Source organism: Ranitomeya imitator, chromosome 2, assembly GCF_032444005.1.
Source record: "Ranitomeya imitator isolate aRanImi1 chromosome 2, aRanImi1.pri, whole genome shotgun sequence".
Classification (NCBI taxonomy): Eukaryota; Metazoa; Chordata; class Amphibia; order Anura; family Dendrobatidae; genus Ranitomeya; species Ranitomeya imitator.
This window is the reverse complement of record NC_091283.1, coordinates 644,807,660-644,832,720: the sequence shown is the minus strand read 5'-3', so window position 1 is coordinate 644,832,720 and position 25,061 is coordinate 644,807,660. Positions and strand designations below refer to the sequence as shown.

General features: G+C 44.5%; 1 protein-coding gene across 1 annotated transcript in view; it reads left to right on the top strand.

The window, feature by feature from the left end:
- LOC138665397 (cobalamin binding intrinsic factor-like) overlaps positions 1-25,061 on the top strand; it is a 122,914-nt gene that overhangs the window by 87,505 nt on the left and 10,348 nt on the right. The window contains exons 6-7 of the mRNA XM_069752836.1: positions 7,793-7,979; positions 23,277-23,418. Coding sequence (XP_069608937.1) covers positions 7,793-7,979; positions 23,277-23,418 — 329 coding nt within the window. The remainder of the gene's footprint in view (positions 1-7,792; positions 7,980-23,276; positions 23,419-25,061) is intronic.

Here is a 25,061-nt window from a genome sequence, read left to right as displayed (position 1 = left end):
GTCCTGACAGAAAAAAATAATTTTTACAGCTGACATTCATGCTGCCCATGCCAGAGGTACTTGTCTCTTACACCAGTCCATCTGTTAAAATCATGCTTTTTCTAAAACTCCGCAGTGTTGCAGAGTACAACATACATGACTGCAAGAAGACGCTGGTCTTTGATTTATGCTCTCTTTTTCGGGCAGCATGAATCAGCTGTCAGATTCCCGTTATAGCTGTCGATAACGCGATTCTGCATAGACATATGAAGACATTTTGCTCCGACTGAGATTTCACAACCAAGTTTTAACTGGAAGGACACTGAAGGGATTTGCTGCAAATGTATTAAGAGGTGCACTCCTCTTAATAAACTTACTGCATCTTTTGATAGTCCATGTTCCACGAACAGACATTTATGCAAGCAAAGTACTGGTGTCAATTTTAGTCATGAATTATAGTAAATTAATCATGATATGGCCAGGCTCAACCCCTCATAGAAGCCCAACACATATTTTTAGACAAGTCGTTGAGACAATATTGCGAAAGGTTGCTCAAATGTACAAAAATACATTATTTTTTTTGTTACCACGGTTGTGGAATGCAGCTCTCCATACATTCCATCCTAGACATTAATCATAACATTTTTCTTGCAGCCACCATCAGGGTATTGTTTATTACTGAGCTTAAAGTGAATGTGTTACTTGATTCATGCTGCCCAGAACATAGCCATTGTGAATTAGAGCCTGGCTGAGCGTAAGGAAGGGTGCCCTGAAAGGGTTTTTGAAAGGGTGCCCTGGAATGTGTGGCCCTGCCGTGGTGCTGTAAGCGTCTTTTTATTCCATATGACCATAAAGAATGTCTTCTCCAATATTATACAGTGGATTTTTGACCCTAGAGTATGACTCTTTTTAGTCTTCGATCCCCTATAAGGTCATGCGCATACTTTGATACTGATTTCAGAGCTGCCTTTAAAGAGGACCTTTCACTAAATTTTTCACGTTGAAGTGGGCACATGCTATAATAGGCGCTCCAAAGCAGAATAAAACATTTTTTTTTCTATTTTAATTTTGCCTCTCTGAAAGGCAGCAACACTTTGGGGAAAAAAGAACCCACTCCACAATAGTTTACATCAGGCTCAGTGTGAGATATACAATGACCGTCTGCTCTTCTCACTGCAAAGTAAAGGCATGCGATGAAGCGCAGCAAACTAATTTGCAGCTTTCAGCTCTCATATATGCAGTCCTGCCCCTCCCCCACACTGACTGCCAGAGTTCAGTTTCATTATAAACACTTCTAGTAGCTATACTTTCATAGTGCTGCCAGCAGGTATCCACTTCACTCCCCCCACACTGACTGCCAGGGATTAGCGCTCTAAGCTGTTAGTTAATCACGCTCAACTCTGCTCCAGCACATCTTATCTTTCTGCAGTAAGGATAGCAGATAGTGATGAGCGAGTATGCTTGTTGCTCAGGTTTTCCAGAGCACGCTCGGGTGATCTCCGAGTATATTTTAGTGCTCAGAGATTTAGTTTTCGTCGCCTCAGCTGCATGATTTACAGCTATTAGCCAGGCTGATTACATGTGGGCTTTGCCTGGTTGCTAGGGAATCACCACATGTAATCAAACTGTCTAGTAGCTGTAAATCATTCAGCTGTGGCGATGAAAACTTAATCTTCAAAAACTAACAAATACTTGGAGATCACCCGAGCGTGCTCAGGAAAACCCGTGCAACGAGTACACTCGCTTATCACTAATAGCAGATTGTTTGTCAGTGCTATTGTGGGGGGCATGTTCTTTTTTTCTCCATGGTGTTGCTGCCTGTTTAGGGTTAGTCAGCATCAGAAAGAGGAAGAAGTACACGCCCCCCAGTGAAATCTCTCTGATAAAAGAAATGGCCGGAGCAAGGCCATCCCCCCCCCTCACCCAAGGCCTGGGCGAAGGCCAACATGACAGTGGTTTGGAGGTTGGGTATATAGGGTAATTAAGGGGAGGGTTAGTGGGGGGGTGGTATTAAAAGGTCAAGTTGGGGGTGGGGCCCATTAGTTCCCGCTCTCCGAACCCCTGGAATCATCCGACTCACCATGTCTGCGGTGGAAAGGGTTTTGGAAGGCCTCAGGGCTGCAGCTGCTCTGCACCCTGATGGCTGGCTTGAGGCGCAAGTGTCCGGGATTCTAGGTGGAAGTGCAGTGTCGGCAGCTTTTGCTTCACCGCCAGAGCGGCGTTCCCAGTGGTCCAGGCCCCCTGAGCGGTTGTCGCCAGACATGGCTCCCCGGGCCCCCCACAGGTGCAGGAGCCCCTCCTGGGACCCTCCAGGCCGGGCGCCGGTGAGTTCCAGTGCCAGCAGGCTGGCGATTGTTGGGGCGCAGCAGGTTCGTCTGGACCGGCAAGTACTCCTGTCAGAAGCGGGGTGGCAGCCCCTTCTTCAGAGGCCGTGGGGCCAGTACAAGACCCTTTGTCCAAGGTTCACAGTCCATCCCGGGTTTCACCAGGTCCAGATTTTGGGCTCAGGGACATCAGGACACCGGTATTCCGGCTGGAGGGGTCACAGCCTCCTCGCAGCCTGGTGAGTATGTGTCCATGTCTAGTCTATGTCCTCAAAATGTCTCGGTACCGGTTGATGGTGGTACACGGGGTAGTGTATCTGGTGTGAATGTGGCTAGTGGGTCTGCTTTTGTGGAAGGCGCGGGTGTGAGGGAAGTGTTAGGCAATGTGGGGGATTTGTTAACCAGGTTGGATAGAGGTTTGATTGAGCTGAGGCAGCTGGCTGCATGGGTAGCCCTTTACGGGCCCCCTGCTGGTGTTTTAGCGACACCGGCGCTGCCAGTGGCTCCGGTTTCCCTTTTGGTTCAGATGGAAAAGGAGAATAAATGCAGTGTGCATCTGGATGATAGGGCGCATGGAGAGGTCTATGTCTGTTTTGAAGGTCATTTGGGGGCCCATCTTAAAAAGGAGGTAAAGGAGAAGATTTTTAAAGATGTATATGTTGAGATATTTTCGTTGCTTCCTCTGGAGAAATTTCATTTGGACAAGGGCAAAAAGGAGGATAGCAAAAAAGAGGATGAGGAGAAGTGGAGGTGGTGTTTGATCCCGCAGACGTTTACCAATTGGCTTCAAGCATTTCCTATTCTAGCCAGTGTGATTGCTGAAAAGGCGCTGGAGAACTGCGGGGGGTTATTTTGTTACATGGACTCCATCAGCGAGGCCCACTGGGTTTATGGGGGGCAGGCGTGGCTTCGATATGATGAACAATTTAGACAGCGAAATGCTATTCGGCCTGCTATCAGATGTGATTAAAAAGACATTGGGCTATGGTTGAGTATAAGTTCAGGCATTCCTTTCACGTGGGATCCAAGACTTCCAGTCAGGCTAACCAACCCAGTGGATCCAGTTCCTCAGGTCAATCGGGAAATTCAGGAGGGCATAAACCTGGTTTATGCTGGCAGTTCAATGATGGCCAATGCAAGTTTGGGGCCAACAGCAAATTTAAGCATCTTTGCTCCCACTGCAGTGGCTCCTTTTATGGGGCCGCGAAATGTTTTAAAAAAGCCAAGTCTAAGACAAGGGCCGGTAATACCCAAGGGGGTGACACCGGTGAAGTTGGAAAAGATGGCCCCTTATCTAAGTAGATACCCCGATAGGGAAAGGGCGGAATTGTTATTTTCTGGTTTTAAGGACGGTGTCTTTATACCGGCCCCTAACTTTGCTGTGCCGCAGGTGGTTAAAAATTTGCGTTCGGCTGTATTGCACAGTGCCGTGGTTATGGAAAAATTAGGCAAAGAGGTAGCATTAGGTCGCATGGCGGACCCATTCGAGGTGCCACCGTTTGCTGACTTAGTGGTTTCACTGTTGGGGGTAGTGCCCAAGAAAGAATCGGGAAAATTTTGTCTGATTCATCATTTGTCCTATCTGCGGGGGTTGTCCGTGAATGACGGTATTGCACCCGAGCTTTGTTCCGTTGTGTATTTGTCATGTGATGAAGCCGTCTCTTGGGTTCGGCAAGGGGGCGCTATTGGCTAAGATGGATATTGAGTCGGCGTTCCGTTTGTTGCCGGTCCACCCAACCAGTGTTAGACTGTTGGGTTGTTTTTGGAATGGGGGGTTCTTTGTTGATAGGTGTTTACCGATGGGTTGTTCGCTATCGTTTGCTTTATTTGAAACATTTAGTTCATTTGGGAATGGGTGGTTCGGGATGTTTCTGGTTTGGACTCTGTCATTCATTACTTGGATGATTTTTTTGTGCGTCGGCCCAGCAGGGTCTGACCGTTGTCACAGGTTGTTGAACGCGGTTCAGTGGGTGGCTAATCTCTTCGGTGTTTCTTTAGCTCCTGGTAAGATGGAAGGACCTGACACGTGTCTTTGTTTTTTGGGCATTGTTATTGACATGGTATGGTGGGAGTTTAGGTTGCCGGTTGAGAAGGTGCAGGGTCTTCAGGCTGAAGTGGCCAGGGCCTGTCGCTTGAAGAAATTGTCATTGTGGGAGCTACAGTCGTTTCTGGGGAAGCTTAGTTTTGCTTGTCGTGTTATGCCTATGGGTAGAGTTTTCTCTAGAAGGTTGGCTAGTGCTGCGGCTGGAGTTCGAGCCCCTCATCATTTCATCAGATTTTCGGCTGAGCTGCGGGAGGATTTGGCAGTCTGTAATACATTTTTGTCAGATTATAATGGACGCTTCTTGATTATAGAGGATGTGACTGACAGTGACATGTTGGAGTTGTTTACGGATGCCGCAGGAGGGATTGGTTTTGGACCGTATTTTCGGGGCCAGTGGTTTGTGGAAAAGTGGCCTGAGACTTGGGTTGGTGCAGGTTTGGTCAGGAATATCGCGTTGTTAGAGATTTTTCCCATCCTGGTGGTGATCCATTTGTGGAAACAGGATTTTTGTGACAAGCGTGTGCATTTTAATTGTGACAATATGGGTGTGCAATCAATGGGCTGATGGCGTCATCACCCCCAGTAGTGCGTGTGCTGAGACAGTTGGTTTTGACATGTCTGGCGTTGAATGCACATGTGATGGCATCCCATGTGCCGGGTTCACGGAATTCCATTGCTGACTCTCTTTCTCGTTCACAGTTCGACCGTTTCCGGTCGTTGGCCCCAGAAGCAGAGGTCGTCAGCTTGAAATGCCCTGCGGAGCTTTGGCAGGTGGCATTTGGGACGCTGAGGGATTGATAAGGTCATTGCTGGCTCCTAGGACTTAGGAGGCTTATCAGGCGGTTTGGTTATCTTGGGAGGGCGTATTGGCAAAATGGCCGTATGGGGCGAGTGTGCAGGATCAGGTGGGTGCGTTGCTATCCTGGTTGAGTGTGGGGGCATCTGAAGGGTTGTCGGTGGCAGAGGTGTCTCGGACTATGGCAGCCTTAGCCTTTGGTTTCAAATTATGAGGGCAGCAAGATTTGTCGAAGGTCTTTTTGGTTAGGCAGGCGGTTAAAGGGTTTCGGAGGAGACGTAATAAAGGGGATACTAGGCGGCCGGTTTCGTTTGCCTTGTTAGAACAATTGGGAGGGGTCTTGCCTTCGGTATGTACATCGGATTTTGAATGCTGTTTGTTCAGGTTGGCTTTTTCGTTTGCCTTTTTTGGGGCGCTTAGGCTGGGGGAACTGGTGTCACCCAGTGAAAGCGGGATGGGGGGTATTTTAGCGAAGGATGTGCTGTTATCTTCCGATTGTGTTGAGTTTTGGTTGCGTAGGTCTAAAACCGATCAGGAAGGTCAGGGTCAGAGGGTCGTTCTGGGTAAGGTTGCCGGTTCAACCATGTGTCCGGTGAGTTGTTTGGCTAAATTTTGTAGGCTGCGGCCTAATCGGGATGGGGCTTTGTTGTGTCATGCCGACGGTACGTTTTTGTCCAGGTATCAATTTACGGCGGTTTTCAAGAAGGCAGTCCAATTGTTAGGCCTGGATAATTTGTGTTTTGTGCCTCACTTTTTTCGGATTGGGGTGGCAACGGAGGCCGCATCGGGTGGTTTGGGGAGGATGTCATTCGGCGCATTGGTCGGTGGCAGTCCAATAGGTATCGCAGTTATGTTAGGCCGCAACGAGTGACAGCGGAATGTTAATGCTTCATGAGCTTTTGGTGCTTTCATGTCTTGTTTTAGGTTTTTTCTGAGTTGTTGTGTTTTGTTGTTTCAGGGTCTCTGCCGTTATTGGTGTGGATCTTCAGTCATTTGTTCGTTCATTGGGGAGCTTTGCGTGCCGATGTGTGGAAGGAGGGTAGACAACTTGGTTTTGAACGAACATTGGCGGTGGTACGGTGGCTCAGTTTTTGGGGAATGCTATGGAGCAGGTTTTTGCGGGAGGTGCACAACAGCGTGAGTTTGGATAGGGCACCAGATATTTTGGTTCTGCATGCTGGGGGGAACGATTTGGGGGTGTGGCCTTTAGAGATATCAAGCAGGATTTGTTACGTTTTGGGTTTTGTATCCCGGCCTAACTGTTGTTTGGTTGGAAATTGTGCCACGGAAGTGTTGGCGGAATATGCGGTCGTGTGTCAAGATCAACAAGGCCAGGATAAAGGTGAACAGGGTGTTGTCATCCTTTGTGTCCTGGAATGGGGGTGTAGCCGTTCGGCATTTTGAATTAGAAAAAGGGGAAGGTGGGTATTGGTTGGCTGACGGTGTTCATTTGAATGCGGTTGGCAGTGATTTTTGGGCTTTGGGGCTACAGAATTGGATTGAAAGGGCCATAGCTTTTAGGTATGGTGGGGTCTCGGGCCTTTGAGGTGTTCAACGGCCCTCGTTGTGGCGGCTGGGGGGAGTCCTTTGAGTTGGTGGAAATTGGTTTGGGGGATCCATTGGCATATGGGTCCCCTGTTTTTTTGGAGTTCAACAGGTTTTGGATCTGGTGAATTGTGGAGGGGACTTTCGGCTGGCGTGGTCGAATCCCTGAGAAGTTTATCGTGAACAGTTAAACCTTTGAGTTTCTTGGTGCTCCCGAGCCAGGGTGGTAACGGCTGGGAGTAAATCGGTGTTTACTGTTATGTTCACGGTTATGTTTTGGGGTATTCACCAGATTCTTTGTAGCCTCAGGGACTCCTCCTAGTATAAGAGTTAATATATATATTGTGTGTAATTATTTATTTGATGTGTTAAAATAAAAGGCTGCTGTGGCCAAGTTATTCCAAAGAAATTATTGTCATGTGTTCTTTGTGTGAGTGGAAGTATGGGTATTGGGTAATGGTTTGGTAAAGGGGGAGGTTACAGGGGTGGGTTGGGGGTAAGGGGTCCCCTGGTATGCCCAAGGACTCGACAATGCCAGTGTCATGCACATGTGAGCTTTAAAAAAAAAATATTGCTAATATCTCTGCAATGGAATGGCAAAATAAAAAACCCAAACTATTATTCTTCTCTCAGTGAAACATTTGTTGAAATGTCCTCTTTAATGAAACGGGTTTTATGATGTCTTAATTATTTAGGGATTTGAGTTCCAGTAATTCCATAATATTGTCGATGTTCTTTTTTAAAGTAGCCATACAATTTGGATAGTAAAGACCTCTCATCCATCACCTTCTCCCCCAAAAAATATGTATGTACCACTGAAATTGTTTAATTGGAGGGTATTTCATTAGTGGGTGATTTGGTTCCACATTTGGCCTTGATACAAGTAATGCCAATACGGATTTAAATGAGTAATTTCAAACATTTTTTATTTGCAAAAAAGAAAAATCAATGAATATATTTATAAATAAATTAATGATATTTTCAATATTATATTTCATGTTCTTATATATGTGGTTGAATTCATATATAAGAAATGCATGGATTATTACCATAAAGTCACATTTTTAATGATAACTGAATTTTCATAACTTTTCTGCTTCCTAGGCCTTAACAATTGCAAAATCTTTCTATGCTCCAGAACGCTGGAACTGTTCCCGAACATTAAAGAAAATGATAGCTCTGATACCAGAAAAGAAATTCTCCTTGCCAATTGCGGCTGCTCAGCTTTTACCATTCCTATGGGGTAAAAGTTATGTTTCTGTAAAAAAAAATGCGTGCCCTTGCAATGAAGGTGGGTGAGTTTCTTAAAAAAAATATAGTTAGGCTGACTTCATATGGCCACATGGTAGAGTCCAGATTATGGTTACAACAACACCCTCACCTTCCCCAAGACTTCCAAATCTGAAAAGCTATAAAGAACACTATTGTGTCCTACAATTGAGTCAGAAAAATAATGGAGTCTCTGTGTGCCTCTATCAGGGCATTACTGCCCTTACTGGGGTATGGGGCCCGATGAACAGAGGGGGCCACAATGGGCCCCCTCTGTTCTGCTCATTGGGCCCCAGCGGCAGGATTGTGCCGGCTCAATAACTGCCCGTGCGTCAACAGCAGCCGCCAGCCAATCACAGACCAGGAGCTGACGTCAGCTGGCTTGTCGCCGGCATACCTCAGAAACCGCTGGAGGACACCGCTGGAGCTCGGCAGGTGAGGAGAAACTTTTCTTTATAAAGCTGCTGCATGGGGGTGCATTATACCACCATGGGAGTGCATTATACTGGCATGGGGGTGCATTATACTGGCATGGGGGTGCGTTATACTGGCATGGGGGTGCGTTATACTGGCATAGGAGTGCGTTATACTGGCATGGGGGTGCGTTATACTGGCATGGGAGTGCATTATACTGGCATGGGGGTGCATTATATTATGGGGCTGCATTATATTATGGGGTGCATTAGACTATGGGGCTGCATTATAATACTATGTGGCTGCATTATACTATGGGGTGCATTATATTATGAGGTGCATTATACTGCTATGGGGTGCATTATACTGCAATGGGGCTGCACTATACTGCTATGGGGTTGCATTATATTATGGGGAGCATTATACTGTTATGGGGGTGCATTATACTGCTATGGTGGTGCATTTTAATACTATGGGGGTGAACTATACTATGGGGCTGCATTATATCGCTATGGGGCTGCATTATACTATTATGGATGACTATGGGGCAATATGGAGAGATATAAGGCAGAATGGGTGGACAAGTGGGGGGCAAAATGGAAGGATAAGTGGGGTCCAGAATCTAGGATATTATTACAATAGGGGCTAATTAAAGGATATTATTTTTGAGGATACTGTTTTCAGTGTGAGGAGGAGAGGTCCTGCTACTGTGCAGGGCGACACGGTCACTTTTTTCTTAATCTGGCATAGTACAGAGGTTGGGGAAAAATTGGGGAATGTGCTCTAGCTAACTGTGTTCTTTTCTACAGAGACTAGTGCTGGCTGGAAGAAGTGATGGTTGTCTGAACTAGATGAAGAAGAAAAGCAAAGATGTAGGACTTCACGTCACCGGTGAGTCAGTGTGTTACCTGTACACCTATAAACTTACACTATCTACTGTATACAGAGCTCCTGTGTATAATGTCACTGATGATCACTGTATTCTTATTCTTATTATACATTTATTATAGCGCCATTTATTCCATGGCACTTTACATGTGAATACGGGGCAAATATAGACAAATACATTAAACATGAGCAAAAAATGACACACAGGTACATAAGGAGGGAGGACCCCACCTGCGAGGGCTCACAGTCTGCAGTATCTGTATACTATATGCAGCATTCATGTGTATAATGTCACTGTGTTGTGAATTCCGCTCTTGGGCTCCCTCCGGTGGTTGTAAGTGGCACTTTTGTGAGCTCTGCTCTTGGGCTCCCTCTTGTGGTTTCTAGTGGTATGGCTGCTCCTTGGAGTTAGCTGTCATCTGCTGCCTCCACTTATTGTCCGCTATTTAAGTCTGGCTCTTTATTCAGCCTGTGCCACTTGTCAATGTTCCTAGCTGGATTCACATCTCTGCTTGGATTCTCCTGGTTTCCTGACCAGTTCTGCAAAGATAAGTTCTGGCTTTGCTCATTTCAGTCCACATGTTGTGGACTTATTGTTCTGTGCATTCTATATTTGTCCAGTTGTCAGTATGGATTTTTTTCTGTTAGCTGGAAGCTCTGGGAAGCAGATTTACCCTCCACACCTTTAGTCAGGTGTGGAGATTTTGTAAACTCTGTGTGGATTGTTTTGTAGTTTTTATACTGACCGCACAGTATCCTTTCCAGTCCTATCTATCAAGCTAGATTGGCCTCCTACGCTAAATCTGATTTCATTTCTGCGTATGTTATTTTCCCCTCCTCTCACCGTCAATATTTGTGGGGGGCTATCTTTCCTTTGGGGATTTTCTCTGAGGCAAGATAGGTTTCCTGTTTCCATCTTTAGGGGAAGTTAGATCTTAGGCTGTGCCGAGGGGTCTAGGGAGTGTCAGGTACCCCCCACGGCTATTTTTAGTTGCGCTGCTAGGTTCAGGGTTTGCGGTCAGTACAGATACCACCTCCTTCAGAGCTTGTCTCATGTTGTTCCTAAACCACCAGATCATAACAGTACAAGTGGCCAAAAATGAATTAAATGCATCTCAAAAGAAGGAAAAGAAAGTTCTGAACCTTTTTTTTTTCTGTGCTTTGGTTTGTCTTTTTTTTCCTCTTGATATCTGGGTGGTTCAGGATATATGTTTTGGCATGGATGTTCAGGGTTTGTTTTCTCGTGTGGATCAACTTGCTGCAAGAGTACAGAATATCCAGGACTATGTTGTCCAGACTCCGGCTTTAGAGCCCAGAATTCCTACTCCTGATTTGTTTTTTGGGGACAGATCCAAGTTTTTGAACTTTAAAAATAACTGCAAATTGTTTTTTGCTTTGAAACCCCGTTCTTCTGGTGATCCCATTCAGCAGGTGAAAATCATCATATCCTTGCTGCGTGGTGATCCTCAAGACTGGGCTTTTCCTCTTGAAACAGGGGATCCGGCATTATTGAATGTAGATGCATTTTTTCAAGGGCTCGGATTATTGTATGACGAACCTAATTCTGTGGATCATGCAGAAAAGACCCTGTTGGCCTTGTGTCAAGGTCAGGAAGCGGCAGAGTTATGCTGTCAGAAATTTAGAAAATGGTCTGTGCTCACTAAATGGAATGAGGAGGCTCTGGCTGCTATTTTCAGAAAAGGTCTTTCTGAAACCCTTAAAGATGTTATGGTGGGCTTTCCTACGCCTGTCGGTTTGAGCGAATCTATGTCTCTAGCCATTCAGATTGATCGGCGTCTGCGCGAGCGCAAAGCTGTGCACCATATGGCAGTATCCTCTGAGCATAGTCCTGAACCTATGCAATGTGATAGGATTTTGACTAGAATAGAATGGCAGGAATTCAGACGTCAGAATAGGCTGTGCTTTTACTGTGGTGATTCGGCTCATGTTATCTCTGATTGCCCTAAGCGTACTAAGAGAGTCGCTAGGTCTGTTACCATTAGTACAATACAGCCTAAATTTCTCTTATCTGTGACCCTGATTTGCTCATTGTCGTCCTTTTCTGTCATGGCATTTGTGGATTCAGGCACTGCCCTGAACTTAATGGACTTAGAATTCGCCAGGCGCTGTGGTTTTTCCTTGCAGCCTTTGCAGAGCCCTATTCCTTTGAGGGGCATTGATGCTACACCCTTGGCCAAGGATAAACCTCAGTACTGGACACAGATGACTATGTACATGGCTCCTGCACATCAGGAAGATTGCCGTTTTCTGGTGTTGCATAACCTGCATGATGTTGTTGTGCTGGGATTTCCATGGTTACAGGAACATAATCCGGTGCTGGATTGGAAAACTATGTCGGTGACTAGTTGGGATTGTCGAGGAGTACATAGTGACGTTCCTTTGATGTCAATTTCCTCTTCCCCCTCTTCTGAGGTCCCTGAGTTTTTGTCGGATTTCCAGGATGTATTTGATGAGCCCAAGTCCAGTTCCCTTCCTCCACATAGGGACTGTGATTGTGCTATTAACTTGATTACTGGTTGTAAGTTCCCTAAGGGCCGACTTTTCAATCTGTCTGTGCCAGGGCATGCCGCCATGCGGAGCTATGTTAAGGAATCTTTGGAGAAGGGGCATATTCGGCCCTCTTCGTCACCATTGGGAGCGGGTTTCTTTTTTGTTGCTAAGAAGGATAGCTCCTTGAGACCCTGTATTGATTATCGTCTTCTTTATAAGATCACGGTTAAATTCCAATACCCCTTGCCTCTGCTTACTGATTTGTTTGCTCAGATTAAGGGGGCTAGTTGGTTTACTAAGATTGACCTCCGAGGGGCATATAATCTTGTTCGTATTAAACAGGGTGACGAATGGAAAACTGCATTTAATATGCCCGAAGGCCATTTTGAATACCTTGTGATGCCATTTGGGCTCTCTAATGCTCCATCTGTGTTCCAGTCTTTCATGCATGATATTTTCCGCAATTATCTTGATAAATTCATGGTCGTATATTTGGATGATATTTTGATTTTTTCCAATGATTGGGAGTCTCATGTGAAGCAGGTCAGGATGGTGTTCCAGATCCTTCGTGATAATGCTTTATTTGTGAAGGGGTCTAAGTGCCTATTCGGAGTTCAGAAGGTCTCTTTTTTGGGTTTTATTTTTTCTCCCTCGTCTATAGAAATGGATCCTGTTAAGGTCCAAGCTATTCATGACTGGATCCAACCCACATCTGTGAAGGGACTTCAAAAATTTGGGGGCTTTTCTAATTTCTATCGCCGTTTCATTGCCAACTTTTCCAGTGTGGTTAAGCCTCTTACTGATTTGACGAAGAAAGGCGCTGATGTGACTAATTGGTCCTCTGAGGCTGTTGAGGCCTTTCAGGAGCTTAAACGTCGATTTACTTCTGCCCCTGTATTGCGTCAACCGGATGTTTCTCTTCCTTTTCAGGTTGAGGTCGACGTTTCTGAGATTGGGGCAGGGGCCGTTTTGTCTCAGAGGGAGTCTGATGGTTCTTTGATGAAACCGTGTGCTTTTTTTTCCAGAAAGTTTTCGACTGCGGAACGCAATTATGATGTCGGCAATCGGGAGTTGTTGGCTATGAAGTGGGCGTTTGAGGAGTGGCGACATTGGCTTGAGGGAGCTAAACACCGTGTTGTGGTCCTGACCGATCATAAGAATCTGATTTACCTCGAGTCGGCCAAGCGGCTGAATCCTAGACAGGCTCGATGGTCCCTGTTTTTCTCCCATTTTGATTTTGTGGTCTCGTATCTTCCGGGATCTAAGAATGTTAAGGCTGATGCCCTCTCTAGGAGTTTTTCGCCTGATTCTCCTGGAGTCCTGGAGCCGGTTGGCATTCTTAAGGAGGGGGTGATTCTTTCTGCTATCTCCCCTGATTTGCGGCGGGTGCTTCAGGAATTTCAGGCCGATAGGCCTGACCGCTATCCAGTGGGGAAGCTGTTTGTTCCTGATAGATGGACAAGTAAGGTAATTTCTGAGGTTCATTGTTCAGTGTTGGCTGGTCATCCTGGGATTTTTGGTACCAGAGATTTGGTTGCTAGGTCCTTTTGGTGGCCTTCCTTGTCTTGCGATGTGCGTGCTTTTGTGCAGTCCTGTGGGACTTGCGCCCGGGCCAAGCCTTGCTGTTCCCGCGCTAGTGGGTTGCTTTTGCCTTTGCCGGTCCCTGAGAGGCCCTGGACGCATATTTCCATGGATTTTATTTCAGATCTTCCTGTTTCCCAGAAGATGTCTGTTATCTGGGTTGTTTGTGACCGGTTCTCTAAAATGGTCCATCTGGTACCTTTGCCTAAGTTGCCTTCCTCCTCAGATCTGGTTCCATTGTTTTTTCAGCATGTGGTTCGTTTGCATGGCATTCCGGAGAATATTGTGTCTGACAGAGGTTCTCAGTTTGTCTCTAGGTTTTGGCGGTCCTTTTGTGCTAGGATGGGCATTGATTTGTCTTTTTCTTCGGCGTTTCATCCTCAGACTAATGGCCAAACTGAGCGAACTAATCAGACCTTGGAGACCTATTTGAGATGCTTTGTGTCTGCTGATCAGGATGATTGGGTGTCTTTCTTGCCGTTGGCCGAGTTTGCCCTTAATAATCGGGCTAGTTCGGCTACTTTGGTTTCACCTTTCTTTTGTAATTTTGGTTTTCATCCTCGTTTTTCTTCTGGGCAGGTTGAGCCTTCTGATTGTCCTGGTGTTAATTCTGTGGTGGACAGGCTGCAGCAGATTTGGACTCATGTGGTGGACAATCTGACGTTGTCTCAGGAAAGGGCTCAATGTTTTGCTAACCGCCATCGGCGTGTTGGTCCCCGGCTTCGTGTGGGGGATTTGGTTTGGTTGTCTTCTCGTCATGTTCCTATGAAGGTTTCTTCTCCTAAGTTTAAGCCTCGGTTTATTGGTCCTTATAAAATTTCTGAAATTATTAATCCGGTGTCTTTTCGTTTGGCTCTTCCTGCCTCTTTTGCTATTCATGATGTTTTCCATAGATCTTTGTTGCGGAGATATGTGGTGCCCGTTGTTCCCTCGGTTGACCCTCCTGCCCCGGTGTTGGTTGAGGAAGAGTTGGAATATGAGGTTGAGAAGATTTTGGATTCTCGTTTTTCGAGGCGGAGGCTTCAGTATTTTGTCAAGTGGAAGGGTTATGGCCAGGAGGATAATTCTTGGGTTGTTGCCTCCGATGTTCATGCTACCGATTTGGTTCGTGCTTTTCACTTGGCTCGTCCTGATCGGCCTGGTGGCTCTGGTGAGGGTTCGGTGACCCCTCCTCAAGGGGGGGTACTGTTGTGAATTCCGCTCTTGGGCTCCCTCCGGTGGTTGTAAGTGGCACTTTTGTGAGTTCTGCTCTTGGGCTCCCTCTTGTGGTTTCTAGTGGTATGGCTGCTCCTTGGAGTTAGCTGTCATCAGCTGCCTCCACTTATTGTCCGCTATTTAAGTCTGGCTCTTTATTCAGCCTGTGCCACTTGTCAATGTTCCTAGCTGGATTCTCATCTCAGCTTGGATTCTCCTGGTTTCCTGACCAGTTCTGCAAAGATAAGTTCTGGCTTTGCTCATTTCAGTCCACATGTTGCGGACTTATTGTTCTGTGCATTCTATATTTGTCCAGTTGTCAGTATGGATTTTTTTCTGTTAGCTGGAAGCTCTGGGAAGCAGATTTACCCTCCACACCTTTAGTCAGGTGTGGAGATTTTGTAAACTCTGTGTGGATTGTTTTGTAGTTTTTATACTGACCGCACAGTATCCTTTCCTGTCCTATCTATCAAGCTAGATTGGCCTCCTATGCTAAATCTGATTTCATTTCTGCGTATGTTATTTTCCCCTCCTCTCACCGTCAATATTTGTGGGGGGCTATCTTTCCTTTGGGGATTTTCTCTGAGGCAAGATAGGTTTCCTGTTTCCATCTTTAGGGGAAGTTAGATCTTAGGCTGTGCCGAGGGGTCTAGGGAGCGTCAGGTACCCCCCACGGCTATTTTTAGTTGCGCTGCTAGGTTCAGGGTTTGCGGTCAGTACAGATACCACCTCCTTCAGAGCTTGTCTCATGTTGTTCCTAAACCACCAGATCATAACACACTGGTGATCACTGTATTACCTGTACACTATATACAGTGTTTGTGTGTATAATGTCACTGGTAATCTCTGTATTACCTGTACACTGAAACTATATACAGAGCTCCTGTGTATAATGTCATTAGTATTGTGTTTTTTTTATTGCAGTATTCAGTCACTATGTGGTGGTAATATGTGATCCGGCCATGGTGTGGCGGTATTTATTCCTTGTATGTGCTATTATTTGGTCACTGTAGTGGTAATATGTGGTCTGGCCATGGTGAGGTGGTATTTGTTCCTTGCATGTGGTATTATTCGGTCACTATGTGGTGGTAATATGTTATCTGGTCATGGCGTGATGGTATTTGTTCCTTGTATGTGGTATTATTGTTCACCATGTGATGGTAGTATGTGGTCTGGTCATTGTGTGGTGGTTTTTGTTACTTGTATGTGGTATTATTTGATCACTATATGGTGGTAATATGTGGTTTGGTCATGGTGCGGTGGTACATTGTGATATTATTGGTCACTTTAAAAATTGAAAAATAAATAACAATATACCTAAATTTTGTTGGATAGTTTAACAAATGTTTAGTAAGTTACAGTAGAGTAGGGCCCGGCCAAAAGAGTCTACCTTGTCGTAGTGGCAGATTAAAAAATCTTTTGGCCAAAACAAAAAGTTGCTGGCTATGTATGTGGTGATGGGAACTGTAAATGTGTGATTGGTGAGTATGTGGTGCAGAAGTAGATTTTTTCCGAGAGAGGGTGGTGGGACTGTGGAAGGTTTGTGGAGTGGAGGCGGAGCAAGGGTGGAGCCTGAGTGGAGTTTCAAGGAGGCCCCAAAAATTATGCCAGTATGGGGCCCCGAAATTCCTAGTGGCAGCCCTGGTGGAAGTAACATGAATAATGTGGAAAAGCTCACAAAGTATGAATACTTTTATTTTTTATCAGCATATGATATTAATAGTAAACATCTGAGCCAGCATGATTAATAGAGAAGAAATGTATAAATATACGGTAATACTTAAACCTGTGTACACCTAACTTGATAGGATGTGTTCCTCACTCCTTCACAAAGGTCTATCAGCTGAAGCAGATAGCTCAGCCTGGTACTACTAATATATAATAAAGGGGTTTTAAAGATTTGTGTCATCAGTTTCGAAGTATTTTTAAACCTTAGCATATTAGGAGACATGGGATTTGGTGCCAAACCTCCATATCTCGGGGCTTGTACCAGTGAAGTTGCCTGCTACCATGTCATCGTGTCCTGTAGTTCTGGAGCGAGTACTGCCGACTTAATTGTGTAATGTTCAGTGCTAGCAGAGTTTGCAGTAGCATTACAGCTCAAGGTTATGTAAAAGGAAACTATGACAAATATTGAGCTAATCCTCGCTGTACACAAGAGAACTACACAATGTGCACTATGGAATCCATCCAAAAAATCTGTTTCTTGCTATGTCTATTGCTTACTTAATGGGAATGATAAGATTAGATATAATAGGACATGGGGATGGATTACATTAACCCTTTCAATGTAATCAAAGTACCACATGCGTCATGGTAGCACTGCAATAAAGGTCATTAATGCATATACAGTGGGGCAAAAAAGTATTTAGTCAGTCAGCAATAGTGCAAGTTCCACCACTTAAAAAGATGAGAGGCGTCTGTAATTTACATCATAGGTAGACCTCAACTATGGGAGACAAACTGAGAAAAAAAAATCCAGAAAATCACATTGTCTGTTTTTTTAACATTTTATTTGCATATTATGGTGGAAAATAAGTATTTGGTCAGAAACAAACAATCAAGATTTCTGGCTCTCACAGACCTGTAACTTCTTCTTTAAGAGTCTCCTCTTTCCTCCACTCATTACCTGTAGTAATGGCACCTGTTTAAACTTGTTATCAGTATAAAAAGACACATGTGCACACCCTCAAACAGTCTGACTCCAAACTCCACTATGGTTAAGACCAAAGAGCTGTCAAAGGACACCAGAAACAAAATTGTAGCCCTGCACCAGGCTGGGAAGACTGAATCTGCAATAGCCAACCAGCTTGGAGTGAAGAAATCAACAGTGGGAGCAATAATTAGAAAATGGAAGACATACAAGACCACTGATAATCTCCCTCGATCTGGGGCTCCACGCAAAATCCCACCCCGTGAGGTCAGAATGATCACAAGAACGGTGAGCAAAAATCCCAGAACCACGCGGGGGGACCTAGTGAATGAACTGCAGAGAGCTGGGACCAATGTAACAAGGCCTACCATAAGTAACACACTACGCCACCATGGACTCAGATCCTGCAGTGCCAGACGTGTCCCACTGCTTAAGCCAGTACATGTCTGGGCCCGTCTGAAGTTTGCTAGAGAGCATTTGGATGATCCAGAGGAGTTTTGGGAGAATGTCCTATGGTCTGATGAAACCAAACTGGAACTGTTTGGTAGAAACACAACTTGTCGTGTTTGGAGGAAAAAGAATACTGAGTTGCATCCATCAAACACCATACCTACTGTAAAGCATGGTGGTGGAAACATCATGCTTTGGGGCTGTTTCTCTGCAAAGGGGCCAGGACGACTGATCCGGCTACATGAAAGAATGAATGGGCCATGTATCGTGAGATTTTGAGTGCAAACCTCCTTCTATCAGCAAGGGCATTGAAGATGAAACGTGGCTGGGTCATTCAACATGACAATGATCCAAAGCACACCGCCAGGGCAATGAAGGAGTGGCTTCGTAAGAAGCATTTCAAGGTCCTGGAGTGGCCTAGCCAGTCTCCAGATCTCAACCCTATAGAAAACCTTTGGAGGGATTTGAAAGTCCGTGTTGCCAAGCGAAAAGCCAAAAACATCACTGCTCTAGAGGAGATTTGCATGGAGGAATGGGCCAACATACCAACAACAGTGTGTGGCAACCTTGTGAAGACTTACAGAAAACGTTTGACCTCTGTCATTGCCAACAAAGGATATATTACAAAGTATTGAGATGAAATTTTGTTTCTGACCAAATACTTATTTTCCACCATAATATGCAAATAAAATGTTAAAAAAACAGACAATGTGATTTTCTGGATTTTTTTTTCTCAGTTTGTCTCCCATAGTTGAGGTCTACCTATGATGTAAATTACAGACGCCTCTCATCTTTTTAAGTGGTGGAACTTGCACTATTGCTGACTGACTAAATACTTTTTTGCCCCACTGTATTTCATCATGATGATCTTTCCTTTATTATGACCCTAACATCAACTCTTGTGGGAAGAGACATTTCTCAACTTCTTACCTAATCATTTTGTCAAGCGGCAGGGCTTATTTCTCTTGCCTTTTCTGGTACTACTATGTGTTAGGTGGTACCAGGGGTTGATAAACACATCTTTGACTAAGAGCCATTGAGAGGTTAACTTTTAATAGTTTCAGTTACAGAAATATATTACATGAAATATGTGATCAGTATAGTGTTTATGAAATGGTCATCACAGTTTTGACAACCACTCTTTAAATCAGGCTTCCAACAATTGGTGGGTGCTGTAAATCACACTATCACAGTCTGAAATCTGTATATATAATACTAGATGGTGGCCCGATTCTAACGCATCGGGTATTCTAGAATATGCATGTCCACATAGTATATTGCCCAGCCACATAGTATATTGCCCAGTCACGTAGTATATTGCCCAGGCACGTAGTATATTGCCCAGTCACGTAGTATATTGCCCAGCCACGTAGTATATTGCCCAGCCACGTAGTATATTGCCCAGTCACGTTGTATATTGCCCAGTCACGTAGTATATTGCCCAGCCACGTAGTATATTGCCCAGTCATGTAGTATATTGCCCAGTCATGTAGTATATTGCCCAGCCACGTAGTATATTGCCCAGCCACATAGTATATTGGCCAGTCACGTAGTATATTGCCCAGGCACGTAGTATATTGCCCAGTCACGTAGTATATTGCCCAGCCACGTAGTATATTGCCCAGCCACGTAGTATATTGCCCAGTCACGTTGTATATTGCCCAGTCACGTAGTATATTGCCCAGCCACGTAGTGTATTGCCCAGTCATGTAGTATATTGCCCAGTCACGTAGTATATTGCACAGCGATGTAGTATACGGCACAGATACGTAGTATATTGCCCAGATACGTGGTATATTGCCCAGTCACATAGTATATTGCCCAGTCACGTAGTATATTGCCCAGTCACATAGTATATTGGCCAGCAACGTAGTATACAGCACAGAGCCACGTAGTATACAGCACAAAGCCACGTAGTATATTGCACAGCCATGTAGTATATTGCCCAGTCACGTAGTATATTGCCCAGCCACGTAGTATATTGCCCAGCGATGTAGTATACAGCACAAAGCCACGTAGTATACAGCACAGACACGTAGTATATTGCCCAGATACGTAGTATATTGCCCAGTCACGTAATATATTGCCCAGCCATGTAGTATATTGCCCAGCGATGTAGTATACAGCACAGAGCCATGTAGTATATTGCCCAGTCACGTAGTATATTGCCCAGTCACGTAGTATATTGCCCAGCTAAGTAGTATACAGCACAGAGCCACGTAGTATACAGCACAGAGCCACGTAGTATACTGCCCAGTCACGTAGTATATAGCACAGCCCACACAGTTTATAACAGTGGCCATGTAATATATAGGACAGCCCACAGAGTATATAACACTGCCTATGTAGTATACAACACAGAGCCACGCGGTATGTAACACAGCCCACATAGTATACAGCAGTGTGGGCACCATATCCCTGTTAAAAAAAATAATTAAAATAAAAAATTGTTATATACTCACCTCCTGGGATCCAGCGGAGCTCCGGCGATAGGTGCGCGGCTGCCGCCATCTTCCGTTCCCAGGATGCAATGCAAAATTACCCAGATGACTTAGCGGTCTCGCGAGACCGCTAAGTCTTCTGGGTAATTTCGCAATGCATCGCTGGGAACGGAAGGGGACGGCAGGCGCGAGCGGACCAGCGGATAACAGAGGGTGAGAATAGCAGGTTTTTTGTTTTTTTATTATTTTTAACATTACTTTTTTTTAGTATTGATGCCGCATAGGCAGCATCAATAGTAAAAGGTTGGGGACACACAGGGTTAATAGCGGCGATAACGGAGTGCGTTACCCGCAGCATAACGCAGTCGGATACCACCAGCATTAACCCTGTGTGAGCAGTGAGTGGAGGGGAGTATGTGGGCGACAGGCACTGACTGCGGGGAGTAAGGAGCGGCCATTTTCTTCCGGACTGTGCCCGTCGCTGATTGGTCGTACTTGGATTTCCAGGACAGAGGCCGCGACCCCTGAATATCTGTAACAGAAAGACAGATAGAAAGACAGACAGAGAGACAGACGGAAGTGACCCTTAGACAATTATATAGTAGATTATTCCTACTCCCAAATGATATTAAAATAATATCAACATATCATCACTGGATAACTTCAGCCTGCCATGATTACAGGGGTTTTTCCAAGAACAAAGTTAATTTAATTAATATTTTAAACAATAGATTTTGGAATAATAATAAGTTCCATAATTGGATGCGTTCAAAAAATGTTCCTGTGCTGAGATAATCTTGTAAATGTGCCCCTGCTGTGTACTGGGTAATGGCTGTGTCTAACCGTGCAGGAACATGGTCTGATCATACCACAGCTCCTGGTCAGGGAAGAAGCAAAAAGAGTATACAGACATTATAGCACGGGATCACAAATGATTCTTTCTTTGAGGTAAAACATTGATTTAAAACAGGCAGGTGAAAGATTTTGCATCTCAAAAAGAATAATTTGTGACCCAATGCTGTAATGTCATGGGTGTGTCAGGTGTGACAGACAGTCATCCTGGATCCGGCTGTAGAAGGTCTTTGCGATTAGCTCAAGCACCTTCTTAAATTTTGTATCTCTGTTGTGAAACGATATCCCTCTCCATTTAGGACCCAATGGTTACCTCCACCTTCTGCTGCTAGTTAGACACCTGTGCTGAAGGTATATATTCATTCCGTGGCTGCAGCAGGTTGCTGGTGTTAGCTCTTATATGCCTCTGTCTAGTTGGATGTACTAACAGTCGGTTAGTTCCTTCTCAGAGAACTCTTGGAGGATTGCTGGCGTGACATCTGTTATCTTCTCAAGCTCACCCCATCCCACCCCTAACCTGCGCCTATCGCTAGGGTCAGGCAGGGATTAGGTTCCTGCTCGGCGATAGGCGCAGAACCTACATAGGGACGGTTAGGCCAGTTAGGCCAGTCAGGGCGATTTAAGATCTGCCTAGGGCTCCGATGCCCAAGAGCTGTGGTATGATCAGTTCATGTTCCTGTACTGTCAGACACTGCCATTACACAGCACCGGAGCACATTTATAAGATTATCTCAGCACAAACACCACCATACCATGACTGGATAACACCACATCAAAGTGACTGGATAACATCACCACAATGTCACTGGTTAAACATCACCATTCTGTGGTGACTTTCACTGATTTACCCTACATATTCTTGATCCAGTCTAGATTACAATAATGATTTCTTCCAGCTACAACAGCCTTTACAGGGTTTGTAGAGGAATGAATGAAAATCCCTCAAATAAGAATTTAAAGACTCTTGTCTCACTATAAAAAGCATTTACAAGCTGTGATACTTGCAAAAGGGGGTTCTACTAGGTACGAACCATGCAAGGTGCCCGAATTTTTGCATCAGCCCATTTTCCTTTTTGTAATTTTTAAAATGTAAAAGGTAGCAAAATATATATTGTTTTGCCTAGAATATGAAGGAAGTGTGTAACTTTTAACTTTAGGCCTTTTAGAGATCGTTTCATCTTCAACTTGCTTAACTGTTCACAATAACAGTAATTTTGACTAGGGGTGCCGAAACTTTTACATGCAACTGTAATGATAGACGGTTTGCTTTCATCGTCATCTATGCACCTACTGTTTAGCATAGATCAGATCTGAATATCATTGCAAACACTTCCAGATCTCCATTCATGACAGTATCAATGTAGGGGGGAGGAACAGAGTTGACAGGAATGTGAGAGCAGCAGTTGTAGAAGTGTTTGTAATCACATATAGATCCCCTCCGCACTAACTGTCATAATTTTTCCCCTATGCTTGGTTAAAAAAGTGACCATTACTGACTACTACATTTTTTGTTCTTGATTTCTTTTAGTGTTTCTTAAAGCCAGAAAGTTGCCATTTGAAATGACTTTAGTTTTGTGCCATGTCTGTGATCTGCTTTTTTTCTACAAAATTAAACAACTGAATGAACATCCTCCAAGGCCGGTGATTCCATAATTTTTGCCAGGGGTTGTAGGACAAATTTTACCACTTTCCTGAAGTACAATATGTCATGAGAAAACAGTCTGAAAATCACTAGGATCCATTGAAATGTTCCAGAGGTATCACCACAAAGTGACGGTTGTCAGAATTGTAAAAATAGGCCTGGTCAGGAAGGTGAAAACAGGCTGGAAGGTGAAGGGTTTAATGGTCAATTTTTCTATTTCTGGCTGCAGTTTTGAAGTTCAACAACAGCACCAATCTGTAGCTGTCAAACTCAAAGCTCTTCAATTATCTATTTCCTTAACTTGTTCAGTTATGGAGTAATAGAATTCATTTTTCATTATGATTTACTTATTCCAGGCATTGCAATTTAAACTTAAAGTCTATGCTACAATGTGTATAAATTTAGCAGCTATAGAGTTAATGAGAAGTAACATCTCATTGGCTAGAATCATGCCCTGCGTATATGTATAAGAAGTTGGCTCAGGCACAGATATTCCATAACCTCAGAGGAAACATGATCGCTTACCTTTTCTGCCTGGCATGCCTCCTGTTTGTCAGAGATACAGGGGCACAGGAAGACCCAGGTGAGACAGGGGACCCTTACCTGGCACTAATCAATCAAGTTTTAGATTTCTATTGCTGCCTTTTCAGTCAAATTTCCTTAATGTTTATTTTTCCTTTTAATTCAATAAAGCTCAGATTTCAGTGGAGTTCTCCGTTATCAACGACCTTATTGGAGACAGCTTTAAAAATGGCATTATTGTGTCGGTGAAAAAAGGATCCACTCTTCTTGAGGTCATGAGGCAAGCAGAAGCACTCGATCCTACAAACTTCAGGTGAGATGTAGCAGAGGTGAAGGTTGCTGGATTGGTCTTTGTGACTAGACCAGATGTGGAGTTCACAGTAGTTCTAAAATAGAATTGTACCTGCGCCAAGGGACAAATCGTCCTTGGGCCCTTAAAGCTCCAATGTTCTGTGGTGGGCTGACTTGTTACGGTATCATTTGTGGTAAATAAATCAACAAAACTTTTTATGAAGTGAAATCTGGCTCCTTTTTTCCTTGTATCATTCTAAACTGTAGCATATAGCACATACAGTGGGGCAAAAAAGTATTTAGTCAGTCAGCAATAGTGCAAGTTCCACCACTTAAAAAGATGAGAGGCGTCTGTAATTTACATCATAGGTAGACCTCAACTATGGGAGACAAACTGAGAAAAAAAAATCCAGAAAATCACATTGTCTGTTTTTTTAACAATTTATTTGCATATTATGGTGGAAAATAAGTATTTGGTCAGAAACAAAATTTCATCTCAATACTTTGTAATATATCCTTTGTTGGCAATGACAGAGGTCAAACGTTTTCTGTAAGTCTTCACAAGGTTGCCACACACTGTTGTTGGTATGTTGGCCCATTCCTCCATGCAGATCTCCTCTAGAGCAGTGATGTTTTTGGCTTTTTGCTTGGCAACACGGACTTTCAACTCCCTCCAAAGGTTTTCTATAGCGTTGAGATCTGGAGACTGGCTAGGCCACTCCAGGACCTTGAAATGCTTCTTACGAAGCCACTCCTTCGTTGCCCTGGCGGTGTGCTTTGGATCATTGTCATGTTGAAAGACCCAGCCACGTTTCATCTTCAATGCCCTTGCTGATGGAAGGAGGTTTGCACTCAAAATCTCACGATACATGGCCCCATTCATTCTTTCATGTACACGGATCAGTCGTCCTGGCCCCTTTGCAGAGAAACAGCCCCAAAGCATGATGTTTCCACCACCATGCTTTACAGTAGGTATGGTGTTTGATGGATGCAACTCAGTATTCTTTTTCCTCCAAACACGACAAGTTGTGTTTCTACCAAACAGTTCCAGTTTGGTTTCATCAGACCATAGGACATTCTCCCAAAACTCCCCTGGATCATCCAAATGCTCTCTAGCAAACTTCAGATGGGCCCGGACATGTACTGGCTTAAGCAGTGGGACACGTCTGGCACTGCAGGATCTGAGTCCATGGTGGCATAGTGTGTTACTTATGGTAGGCCTTGTTAAATTGGTCCCAGCTCTCTGCAGTTCATTCACTAGGTCCCCCCGCGTGGTTCTGGGATTTTTGCTCACCGTTCTTGTGATCATTCTGACCCCACGGGGTGGGATTTTGCGTGGAGCCCCAGATCGAGGGAGATTATCAGTGGTCTTGTATGTCTTCCATTTTCTAATTATTGCTCCCACTGTTGATTTCTTCACTCCAAGCTGGTTGGATATTGCAGATTCAGTCTTCCCAGCCTGGTGCAGGGCTACAATTTTGTTTCTGGTGTCCTTTGACAGCTCTTTGGTCTTCACCATAGTGGAGTTTGGAGTCAGACTGTTTGAGGGTGTGCACAGGTGTCTTTTTATACTGATAACAAGTTTAAACAGGTGCCATTACTACAGGTAATGAGTGGAGGAAAGAGGAGACTCTTAAAGAAGAAGTTACAGGTCTGTGAGAACCA